Source organism: Polypterus senegalus, chromosome 10 (assembly GCF_016835505.1).
Source record: "Polypterus senegalus isolate Bchr_013 chromosome 10, ASM1683550v1, whole genome shotgun sequence".
In the NCBI taxonomy this organism is placed as follows: Eukaryota; Metazoa; Chordata; class Cladistia; order Polypteriformes; family Polypteridae; genus Polypterus; species Polypterus senegalus.
This window is the reverse complement of record NC_053163.1, coordinates 173,790,766-173,803,214: the sequence shown is the minus strand read 5'-3', so window position 1 is coordinate 173,803,214 and position 12,449 is coordinate 173,790,766. Positions and strand designations below refer to the sequence as shown.

The following is a 12,449-nucleotide window of genomic DNA, read 5'->3' as shown; positions in this document are numbered from 1 at the left end:
AGCACAGCAAACCAAAGAGCCAAACCAAAAGCTCAGGGAAACAATAGCCCAAAAATTCTTATTGCTTATTATCTTATCATCTTTATCCAAGGTAGCTTTGAGATACAATCATTATATGTGTTCGGTTTTTTCCATGTGGAGTACAAAAATGTGAAGTGACTTGGTCATAGTAACAAAGTATCAGTAGCAGGACTTGAACTCAAACCCTAAACCACTGTGCCACAATGCCTGGGTATGGAGGAGCCAAATAATTATGGAGGAACCACAAATGTACATATAACAGATAGAGTAAAAAGACACTATCAGATAGATAGATAGATAGATAGATAGATAGATAGATAGATAGATAGATAGATAGATAGATAGATAGATAGGAAGGGCACTACATACTGTGATAGATAGATAGATAGATAGATAGATAGATAGATAGATAGATAGATAGATAGATAGATAGATAGATAGATAGATAGATAGATTTGTACAAATACATTTTAGCAATAGCGTATTGTTAAGTGTGACATTATACATCGACATCCCAATGTGAGTGTTGCGCCTGTGATGAAAATGGCACACCATAAGGGCAAATAAATAAAGGACTGCAAGAAATACAGGAATCAAAATCAAGATGAGAGACAAGCCATCACATCCACAAATGAAATCCTAATTCAAAGTCAAAAAGCAAAAGCACTAGTCATATACAGTACTTAATCTTTTGAAGCTACTACCACCAATGGTAGACAAGTCCCCATTACATGCTCTGAAAACATCATTCATATTCTTGCAGATACTTCACATTTTCGAAGGCAGTGCTTTGCAGTCTATTATTAACTCTTTTTCTTGTAAAAAATGAAAATAAAAAGTCACATGCAGGCACTGAACTTGGCACCCCTATTGCATAATGTTATCATTCCTACCACTGAGGCACCAAAGCTCCACTGACCAATCACATTGCTTGGACGGACAGATAGACACACACACACGCACAGACAGCAGAATTTTATTATACAGTACAGCGCTTCTTAAATTATATTTAACTGCCTTTGATTCACATGTGGTTTGCAAAGAGTGTAATGGTTGTTCACTGTAGGTTATTCAAGCAATTGAAATTGCATAATTGACAATTGGCAGCAATTCTACAAAAGGTAAACTACCCATCCATGACCAAGAAGGGCAACATTGGCATGCGAGAAACTCTAATATAGTGGATCTGACTCATAATGATATTAAGCACTTTGAGCTACATTTTTTGCATGAAAATGTGCTATATAAATAAATGTTGTTGTTGTTGTTGTTAACAGTTAGACCAGGCTACTGTTTCATGCACCGCCTTGTATTTTCCATGACTTATTACAATGGTCTCTTTGTATGTTGATACCCAGTTCAGGATGGAGAAGGCGCCTATGTGCACACCTCGTGGCCTGCCTCACATTGTATCGTGTCACGCTGGTGAGCTAGGGAGACGGCTTGTTTGCTAATGCGTTTTCTCTTTCTCCCTCTGTAGAACAGAAGACTGACAGTCATTCCACCTCTGACATCACTTCTGTTGCCCACCCTCCTTGACCCGCTCCTTCCTGCCTGGAAGCCATTTGACCAGCAGTTTGGCCCTCTTTGAGTTCTGTTTTGAAATCTGGTCTGAAGAGACATCTCTGCGAGCCTTCAGTTATACAGGGTCACCAAGGTGGTGCCCCAACCCTTTCACGGTGTTGTGTCTCATTTTACAATGGCTATCATTTAACTTTCTTTATTCAACGACTAACAAAGCTGCACTGATTTCTTTAGCAATTCTTTTATCAACTGGGGTCCCTTACTCAGTGGTACAGTAACTGAGTCTCTTATCTCAGCTTCAGCCAGGATTTTTTTCCACCACTTGCACAACATTCCCAAAACTCAGCCCTCCCTGCCCATCATGGAGACATAAATTCCTTTTATATCTTAGCTGGCTGGATTGTTGTAATTCTCAATTCAATGGTCTTTCCAAATAAACAGTTTCAAACTGATTCTGGTAGAGTTCTCATTTGGACCAAAAGCAACAACCACAACATCCTCTCAGCTAGCTCATTTACTCTCAGTTTTTATCCATTATTGAGTTATCTTAGACATCTCCCACTAAAGCTCATCAGAACCCATCGTTACTTCCATACGCCTTAACAGAGGCTTTGTTTGCTCCTGTAAAATTGTTATTCATCTGGGCAATGAGGCCTGCTGAAGAAAAGTCACTTTGGAATGGTCACAGGTGGATTAACCCTTAACTACTCGCACTGATGTTTTCTCTACAGCAATCTGTTATTTTCGTCCAGCATCCTTTTACTTGATTCCTCGGCTTGATTCACAAGTACAGTGTCACAATGGCTTCCCTCCAGTGTGCCCCCAGCCGGTTTCATGTAGAGTCGCATGTTCCATATGGTGCATTTGGTACACTGCACAGGCACTTACGTATTATGACAACGATGAGATGTTCTTCTTGCAATGACTTTGTCTGCAAAGGACATTTGAGAACTGAAGTGAAATGTGATCCGTGTGTACGTCCTGCAGAGGATGAAAGTGTGATCGGCGACGAAAGAGCAATGGAGAAGTGAATCAGGTTTATTTTCAGGTAATCCTAGACTGTGTCATACTATTCAGTAATATGGTATTGAATTACATTAAAAACATTTAAAATGATTGCAATATTTTATAGTATATTTCAACTTCACAGCACTCATATAACTAGCTATTTTAACACGGGTGCATAAAGTACACCGCGCAAGTACTGATGAGATGAGAAATGGTGTGAGTAGTTAAGGGTTAAGTGGGGCATATTTCTCTGAAAATTGCACGATTCAGTATAAGATCTGGGAATTGTTAATATTCGTAAGTAACTTTACCAGCATGCTAAAGGCTCCTAACACGCCACACTACATAGGAAAAGTGGATTGTAATGGTTACAAAGTTAATCTCTTCATCTTGGAAATGTATAGTGCGTACAATGTCCATCCTGTTTTTGTTGTTACTTACAAAGGTGTGACAAAAGGAATTCTACAAAGAGCAACTATTTGTTTTGATCTCATGGCCATCTGTCCTCTTATCTAGAAGAACCAACACTACAGGACTGACGTCAAAATGGCCTGATTTAGGACCAGGCTACAAGTAGACCTTCACTTAGCTGAGTAGGGCCTGATTAGTAAAAATGGCCAGATCACAGAAAGATCACCACTAAACGGTAGCTAAAGAACTCATCTTACCTTGAAAACATCAAATAATATCTGCTGAGATTCACCAAAGGATGATGGCTCAGTACAGAAGTGAAAAGAGCAGGACCCAATGAAAAGTTTATGAACGGGACGAAAGGTTGAAAGCAAGAAGAACAAGTGTAACCAGCGAAGCTCGATTTGGTCAGCCATCAACATCACGCACACAAGCCCACTCCAACATGGTGAATGCCTTCATCAGAGAAGACCGATGGATTACGTTGTGATATCAGCTATGGATCTGCACATGCCATAGTGCATGATGACTTAGTCTGGACAACTGAACAGCTTACTGATCTGTACAAGTCAACATCCTTCAACAGGTTTCACTCCCACTGTCCAAAGAAATCTCACTATGGAGAGTTATTCAACAATGGTGCAATCCCACAGCAGAGCTTCCATGTTCATTTGACCTTGGCTTCAACTAGACTAACGGCAGAGCTCTGCACAGTGCTCGTTCAAACTACCCATGTCCCATTGCAAACGTGTTGTATTGCGTCAGCTTCTTTGTGTTAACGTTACCACGTAAACAGTATCATGAGACTTCACAGAGATTCTCATTTATGTTTCATTCAAGAAGGAACATTGTCAAAGATGTTTGTTTCTCCTCAAATTCCTTTAGACAAAAAAGGGACATGAGATACAACTAAGATAAAGAGAATCCAAATTGAGAATTTACGATAAAGAGAATCAAAATTGAGAATTTGGCTTGAAAAAAGCATGTTTTACTTTGTGAGATTTCTTTCTGGTTGTGTTTAAATCTCTTTCATGACTTCACATTTTTTTTTACTTATTATTGGACTGATGCCTTTATCCCGGTGACTTACAACATTTGACATGTGATTGGTTCAATTTCTTTTGTTTTGCTAAATTGGAGCACAGACAGGTGAAGTGACTTGCTCATGGTCACATAGTGGTGTCAGAAGTGGGATTTCAATCCCCAACTTCAAATGTTGAATGCCAAAGTCTAAACCACTATGCTACCCTTTTGTTCCAGAATGAGTCTGACCTAACTGGAGCCCAACAAAAATTAGAGCAACTAATAGTGTCATTCCGAAGTAAGGACTGCAGATTTGTAATCCTAGTAAAGTGTTTTACATTTTACTGTATATTACTGAGCACATGATGCAAATACTTTCAAATTACAAATAAAAAATCGTGAGTGGTCTCCCCTAGACGTTCTCGTATACTCAGATATGGATATTTGAAGTGTAAACCGTAAGACAATGATTATATTTTTACATTATGTACATTAAATAACCAACAACAACAAATCAAATCAAACCAAATTAATAATATATCGAACAATTATTATAAAAGTAAAGCTGAATCAGACTCTGCAGCTGCATGAATAAAAAGTAAAATCGAGTATGTGTTAAGGTAAACTACTACTTCCGGTTGATATACTTGGCCCAAAAGTTAATACAGAGCTGCAATTTTGGTGTAAGAACCACATGCCACATTTCATCCATCTATCTTATTGCATTTTTGAGTTATTGTGTTTGCACACACACACACACACACAGACAGACGTAATTCCAAAAAACAGTATTTTCAGACTCGGGAAGGTTTAAAACGTCAAGATTCATCGAAATCTTGATTTTGTCATGATTACTGTATTTTCTATACGAGAAAGTAAAAATGTCAAGACACTATTTGAAAAATTTGAGCCCCTTGTGTGACTTTGCTGAGATCTCCCCTGAAACTCAAGCGGAGACCCTTGTGAGAATACTGGGGTAAAGTATTCAGGTGACAAGCCTGAGAAGTAGGAGACAAAAAACAATGTTGCCATTTCATTTCTTTCTGATCTCATTATTGTCATGAAGAAACTAAAAAGATATTGAGGAGATCCCTTTACTGATTTTTAATCCCTATGGAGTGTGTAACAGATGGCCGGCAGCTCAATTTGGCTGGGACACCTCTGAGATGGAAGGATGGGGGAAGGCAGCTTTTTTTGGACAACCCCTCCCAAGATGCCAGGTGGCAGCTCCCCTGGAATGTAGAGGTGCCCTGGATTTCCCACAGGACATCCTGGTATTTGGAGTTCTCAGCCCTTTTGGGTGATGTGGGTGCCTCCAGGGGGTGCTGCAAAACAAAAATGAGAGACAAGATTGTCGCCTAGACTGGAAGTACTAGAAGGAAACCCAGAAGTACTTCCGGGCTGATTAAAGAGCTTGAATTCTCTTTCTGACCCGGACGTATGGCAAATCACATGGAAGGAAGAACAGAACCATTTATGGGTCAGGGAATATATAAAGGACTGCAGAACACCAAGCAGAGGAGCCACGGTCAGGTGGAGGTGGATGAAGCTTACTGGGTGGTGTGGAGGAGAAAGAGAATATTGCGATTGTTTATTGAGTCTGTGGTGCTTGCAGGGCACTGTAAGAAGAAAAGAATGAATAAATTACTTCTTAGTGATTTTACCTGGTGTCCTGTGTGTCTGTCTGATAGGTTTTAGGGGCAACAGTGACCCCTAGCGTCCGCAAGTGATAAAACCCACTTTACCGATGATTTGTAAGTGTTATTAAGACCAAAGAAGTCTTTATTACATGCTGTATGACAAATAGGTTATTTTTTGCAGCACCTAAACTAAAGTGTTACCTGAAGTCTTACCTTTTCAATTCATTTGTATTTCTTTTCTACCATTTGTGTGCAGGGTATGCGATTCTCTGAAAGTGAAAATGGTGCTGACTCTACTCATCTGTCTGTTATTTGATGATTGTTCTTATCTCCCCTATTATTTTGACAACAGAACAAACAGCATGTACGTTTACCAGAGATCCGTGGGATTCACCTTGGCATCCTTATTATCTTTTCATCTGCATTGCCGAAGAGTGTGTTATGCTGTGTCTGTTAAAGCACTTTGTAATTGATTGATTCATGAATCTTGTGGTGGATCACAAAATGTGAGGAATTTTAACACCTTAGGCTGAACAAGCAAAAGTAACGAGCACAAAGAGCTAAAGTTTACAAAACATAACTAAAAAGAATGATGTGAAGTGTTATGAGCTCTTCCTGTCTTTTTGCTTTTCTTTTCAAGACATCAGGTTACTTGGAAACCTCAAATTAGTGAGTGAGGGGGTGAGTGTGTGTGTTCTCTAAAATGGATGCTGTTTACCATTATAGGCTTCAGCACCTGGTGATGCTATGTTGGAATAAGTGGCTTCAGAAAATGAATGAATTCTCCTCCTTTATCATTAACATAACAATGGATCATAATGGTTACAAAGTTAACCTCTTCATCTTGGAAATTTATAGTGTGTGCAATGTCCATCCTGCTTTTGTTGTCATTTACAAAGCTGTGACAAAATGAATCCTACAAAGAGCAGCTGTTTGTTTAGATCTCATGGCCATCCATCCTCTTGTCTTGAAGAACCAACACTATGTGACTGAACTCAAACTGGACTGATGTAGGACCAGGCTACATGTAGACCTTCACTTATCTGAGCAGGACCAGATTAGTAAAAATGGCCAGATCACAGAAGGATCACCTCTAAACAGTAGCTAGAGACCTCATCTTACCTTGAAAACATCACATAATATCTGCTGAGATTCACCTAAGGATGATGGCTCAGTATAGAAATGAAAAACAGCAGGACCCATCGAAAACGTTTATGAAGAAAGGTTAAAAGCTGGAAGAACAAGTGTAACCGGCAAAGCTCGTTCTGGTCAGCCATCAACATCACGTACACAAACCCATGCCAACAGGGCGAATGCATTCATCAAAGAAGACTGATGGATTATGTTGTGATATCAGCTATGGATTTGCACAAGCCATACTGCTTGATGACTTAGTCTGGACAACCAAACAACTTACTGATCTACACAAGTCAACATCCTTCAACAGGTCTGCCCAAAAAAATCTCACTTTGGCGAGTTATTAAAAACAATGGTGCAATTCCACAACGGAACCTCCATGTTCGTTTGATCTTGGCTTCAACTAGACTAACGGCAGAGCACTGAGCAGTGTGTGCTCAAACTACCCATAAGCCATCACAAACGTGTTGTAGTGCGTCAGCTTCTTTGCGTTAAGGTTACCATATAAACTGTAATCCAAGGAGGTCAAGTCATAATTCATTTGTGTGCATGACGCGTATTAACAAACAGATGATGGTGATCCCCCTGGCATCTCTTAGGTTCCTTTTTCCTCCTCAGTCTTCTTCCCAGCAGCTATTGAGCCCCCCAGTGCTGCCCAATAACGTAATACTGGCGGGGCTGCTGGGAGATGTAGGACATTTTAAGTAGCTCTGCTATAAGCTTTAGGGTCCTGGGATCCATTTCTGACCAATGTCCACAGAGAAAGCCCATACAGACATTGGGAGAACACAAGATTCATGGAAGCCACGTTCCTGGAGCTGTGATGTAGCAGCACTAACTACTGCTCAATTGTGCCATCATGGTTCTTCTATCTTCAATGAATGTATTGTCACAGGTCACCCTGTCTCAACTGCCCAGAATGCAGACGAGTGGCTGAGACACTTCAAAGGGGAAGTTCTGATGCACCAACTTGTCTTTTTATTCCACACATTATTGTCTGTATACCTAATTATGGGAAGGCTGCCCACAATCATCTATCCTGACTGAATCAGAGCATTGTACGGCTTCCTGGCCACATCCATTTCCTGGCATATTAACATGTCATATAAGTATGACTAAGCAGACAGAATCAGTTGCAACCCGAGTGAATGGTGGGCAGAAGAACCCTTTTGGGGTTTGCAATAGACAGAGACAGATAGAGGGGGGCAGACGATAAACCCTTACAGGGAACTTCAAAAAAAAATGGGGGAAATACATCACACAAAACAGAACACAAGTAATCCTCTACACGGGGCACAATGGTCAATCTTTCACGGCTACGAGGTGGGCATCCCTCCTGGCACACCTGATCCATCGAGGTGTGTGTGCTCAGAGCAGTGTTTGCTTCAGTTGCCTGTAAATACCCAGTTGGCACTTCTATAGTCGAAAAAAGATCCCTCAGACCACTGACTTCAAAGGATGTATTGGCATGGCTTTGGTTTATTCAATCCAAAACAGAAACCACTTACAGGTCCCGGCCTGTTGTCTTACTGTCAGTATTCAAATTAGGTCAATCTTTAAGATCACATTTCACAACATGCAGGGGATTTACATGCAGAAGCGTTGCCGAGTATTTTGTATTTATTCACTTTAGCTCTTTTTCTCGGTGCAAACACATCAATAAGACATGCAAGAGTGCCCTAGTCTAATTTGTAGTGGACAGAGAAACGGCACCATCCTCAGAAGTTTTTATGTCTTTGCAAAGGTGAAAGTGACACGGCGCTCAGCGAACACTCTCCAGGGAAGGAGGTAGATAAACGGGAAGTTATCCAAGTGTGAGACAGTTGAGATGGTTCACACAGACCCAACGAAATTCCAGTCAGACAACCGGAGAACATGCAGACTCGGCACAGGTAATGTCCAGAGTGAGATTTGAACCCTGAAAACTCTGAAACTGTAAACCACTACTGCTACTCGTAGCCGTAACTAAACTTGGCATGTGGTATTGGACGGCGCAAACTGACAGACTGGCACTTCAGATCTCATACAAATGGTGTCTGAGCTACTGCTGTCCATCTGGTGGGACAGACTGAATGGCAACAGATGTTAGTCTGCAACAGATGAGGCACACTCAAAATATTAAAACAACCTGGGCTTGAGTCCCCGGCATTCAACTCTGTGCCACTGACTGACATGACAGGATAGTGCCTTCAGTACCTTCTCTCAAAAGCAACCCAGCAAGTCTATCACTTAACCCTAACCCAGCATGACTGGTTTATCCAGAGATCAGACTTGAATTTCCCTTCACTTATTTTGATCAACCCAACCAGCAGTTAATCTTTTACCTTATATCATGCACTTCGTCGTGAGCCGATCATAACACACACTTAACCAAGCATTCTCCTTTGTCATGCATTACCTGAATTCATGATCTTGCAGAAAATATAGAATGCCAATTTCACAGATCCAAGGATGAGCTGAAGCAGAGCTGTCCATTGGGTTAGCCTAACGTAAATTCCAAGAGTGACTTTGTCATATTAGAGGAGCAAAGTCAAGTGCAACCGACAATGAAAACAGAGAAAACTGAAGATGCAGGTGCTAGTCCATAAAAATAGACCTGGTCTAAACGGTGCCAGGAGTTTGTGAGATTATATGTGCTGTGGAATCTCTCCATGCAATATGTAAATGAGCCTGCGCTGACACACAGCCCAGGTATGTGAAGTAACTGTGCTTGAAAGTATTTCAATACGCTGCCAAAAATGTGACAGCAGTGCAACTCCACCGCCTCCTACCTGAGCCGGTTTACTTCTTTTGCTTCGTCATCCCACTCTCCAGGCACATCGGAGCACATTCTCTACAATTGAGAGACGGGGAAATGGAAAGTCTGGATTCTGTTCTTGGTTTATTAAAATTCTTGCACTGGTCTTTGAGAAGTATGATGACCCCCCCCCCAAGCGTGACATTACACATTTTTTCTGACATCCACAATGAATGTTTGTGTTTTTTATGCTATAGAAATAGCATTGATTTTAAATAAGTGTGTCGATTTAATGAATGCATCTGAAAATGATTGTATCACACTTTGTAATAAAAGGTATGAAATTCTACACTTGGTGGCATGGTAGGCAGCATCGCTGCGGCCACATAACTCCTGCATTTGGATTTTATAATCAGGTACTGCCTGTATAGATAGATAGATAGATAGATAGATAGATAGATAGATAGATAGATAGATAGATAGATAGATAGATAGATAGATAGATAGAAAAAGGTACTATATGATAGATAGATAGATAGATAGATAGATAGATAGATAGATAGATAGATAGATAGATAGATAGATAGATAGAATAGATAATTGCAAAATATTATAATTGAATCTAATACAAAACACTTATAGCATTTCAAAGCAAGTAGTTAAAAAAAATACAATTCAAAAAAAAAAATAATGTGTGCTTTCACAGACATTGTTATTTCCATTTTACAATCGTTAAAAAGACTAATGTAAACATTTCTACACCTGCATATTTTTCCAAAGCTTATGAAAGCAGATAAAATATTAAATATGTTTTGTAATATATAGTTTAAAATTTATATCAACTCAGCAAACAGAATGAAGTACAGTTCAACTAAGCATTGATAATGATGGCCAGTGCAAAAATCTACGAAAATTCACCAAATTAAAAGAAAGGCAGGAAAAAATAAGAAAAAAAGTCAAACATCCGATGGGACCTCACCACCAAATATGTAGGGTAGGAAAATGTATACATTTTTAACGAACATGTACATAAGTTATTAAATAATAAAGATCTCATTTAAAAGAAAAAAGATAATTTTACTTGAGTTTTCTTTTTGTTTTTTGTTTTTTTTTTTTGTTTTTGTTTTTTCTTTTCCCTCCATTCCTACTCTTGGAAATAATCTGATTAACAGTATTTTCTAATAATCCCATTTATAACACAGAAAAGACCTGAGCAAAACAACAAACTAGTGGAGTGTGTGAGCAGACAGCTGGTATTTACTCTCCTATATAACAATTAAAGCGAACGAGCAATTACCACGGGGGCCCACCATCATTTTTATTAATTCATGACATGGATATTGTGCATGTAGATTTGACTCATGTAGATAGATAGATAGATAGATAGATAGATAGATAGATAGATAGATAGATAGATAGATAGATAGATAGATAGATAGATAGATCCATCCTCTTGCAAATGTATACAGTATTTGGATCTACAGGGCCAGTGTGGGGTTTAATGGCTTTCTCTTACTGCCCTTTTTGGTGCCCTTGTCTACATCCTGTACCAAACATTTCTGCTAATCAAGATGTTCTCCAATACCATGCAAATGTACAGAAGGTAAGTGAGGCTATGCAGGAAGATAAGATGTCTTCTGACCAATACAGGGCATTATCTGCTCCCAGAATTGGAAAGATGGGTCCTTGTTTCCTTTTTACCAGAATAGTTCACAAAGATCCTATTCACACCATATTATATGAGTGACACCAGCCGTCAGTCACACTGTACAATTTCAGACTACATAAGTATGTATACTTATAGAGCCCGAAATGCCTGTCACTCCTCAGTACTCCACAAATGGACTTACTATCTCTGGCACTCACTACACATGAAGGCTCATAAACCTTTTGGTTGTATATTTGTTCTTCCCATTGAGGTGAGACCTCTCAGCAGTGATAAATCCTGCAAGGATAAGAAATTAGTAATCTCCCATGCACCAGGTGGCCTAATAATTACTTTATTAACTCAATCACTCTAAATAAAGGCAAAACATAGAAACGTAAAAGCAACATGGCATTTATTAAAGTACTAGCAAAATACCCGTGCTTCACAGCAGAGAAGTAGTGTATTAAAGAAGTTATGAAAAAGAAAAGGAAACATTTTAAAATAACGTAACCTGATTGTCAATGTAATTGTTTTGTGACTGTTATGAGTGTTGCTGTCATCAAGGATTTGATTATCATTATTTCTTTCAATCAGGTTCGTATTTGGAGGATGTGTTGTGTTCAAGTTACATTCCATGTTTGTCTAGTCTATCCCTGACCATCTCATCTTCGTTGTCAACCGTTGTAAAGATAACAGGTGTCATTCATCGAAGTGTTCACCACCTAAATCGGTACTCGTGAATCTAAGATGTTCAACAGGCATTCCCGGTATTAAGTTGTGGATTTGCCAGAAAATATTTAGCGGCAGCTTGTCTATGAACGTAAAAAAGTTTCTCTCGCACTTTTGCTGAGTTTGTGCCAAACACTAGTCTATCCCTGACCATCTCATCTTCGTTTGCATAAGCACAGTCCCTCATCAGCAATTTTAACTCCGTTACAAAGTGATCAAATGTCTCGCTTATACCTCATGTCTTCTCATTAAACTTGTATCTTGCGAATATCATATTCGTTGTAGGCATGACAAACGCCAGCGGCAGCGTGTCTATGAACTTAATTTAAACTTAAGGTTTACACCGTGCTTTGTTTCCACAGTAGCTACACTTATGAATATGTTTGTATGCGTCACTCGCTTCATATTCTTTTGCTGCCTTCTCAATTGTGTAATGCGTTTTTTGTTCAGCGCTCTTTGGAGCTCTTCCTTGTTCTCTGCGTACTGCGTTCACAGTCAGTTCACGTGAGCCGCTCGGAGTACATGCATCGAAGGTTCTCAGCTGTGCTTGTGCTATCTCGTGCAATCTTGC

At 39.6% G+C, this 12,449-nt stretch overlaps 1 protein-coding gene across 1 annotated transcript in view; it reads right to left on the bottom strand.

Annotated features, from left to right (window-relative positions):
- Positions 1–9,353, bottom strand: part of LOC120536320 — a 29,645-nt gene extending 20,292 nt beyond the window's left edge. The window contains exon 1 of the mRNA XM_039764643.1: positions 9,163–9,353. Coding sequence (XP_039620577.1) covers positions 9,163–9,172 — 10 coding nt within the window. The 5' untranslated portion in view covers positions 9,173–9,353. The remainder of the gene's footprint in view (positions 1–9,162) is intronic.
- Between the last annotated feature and the right edge of the window lie 3,096 nt (positions 9,354–12,449).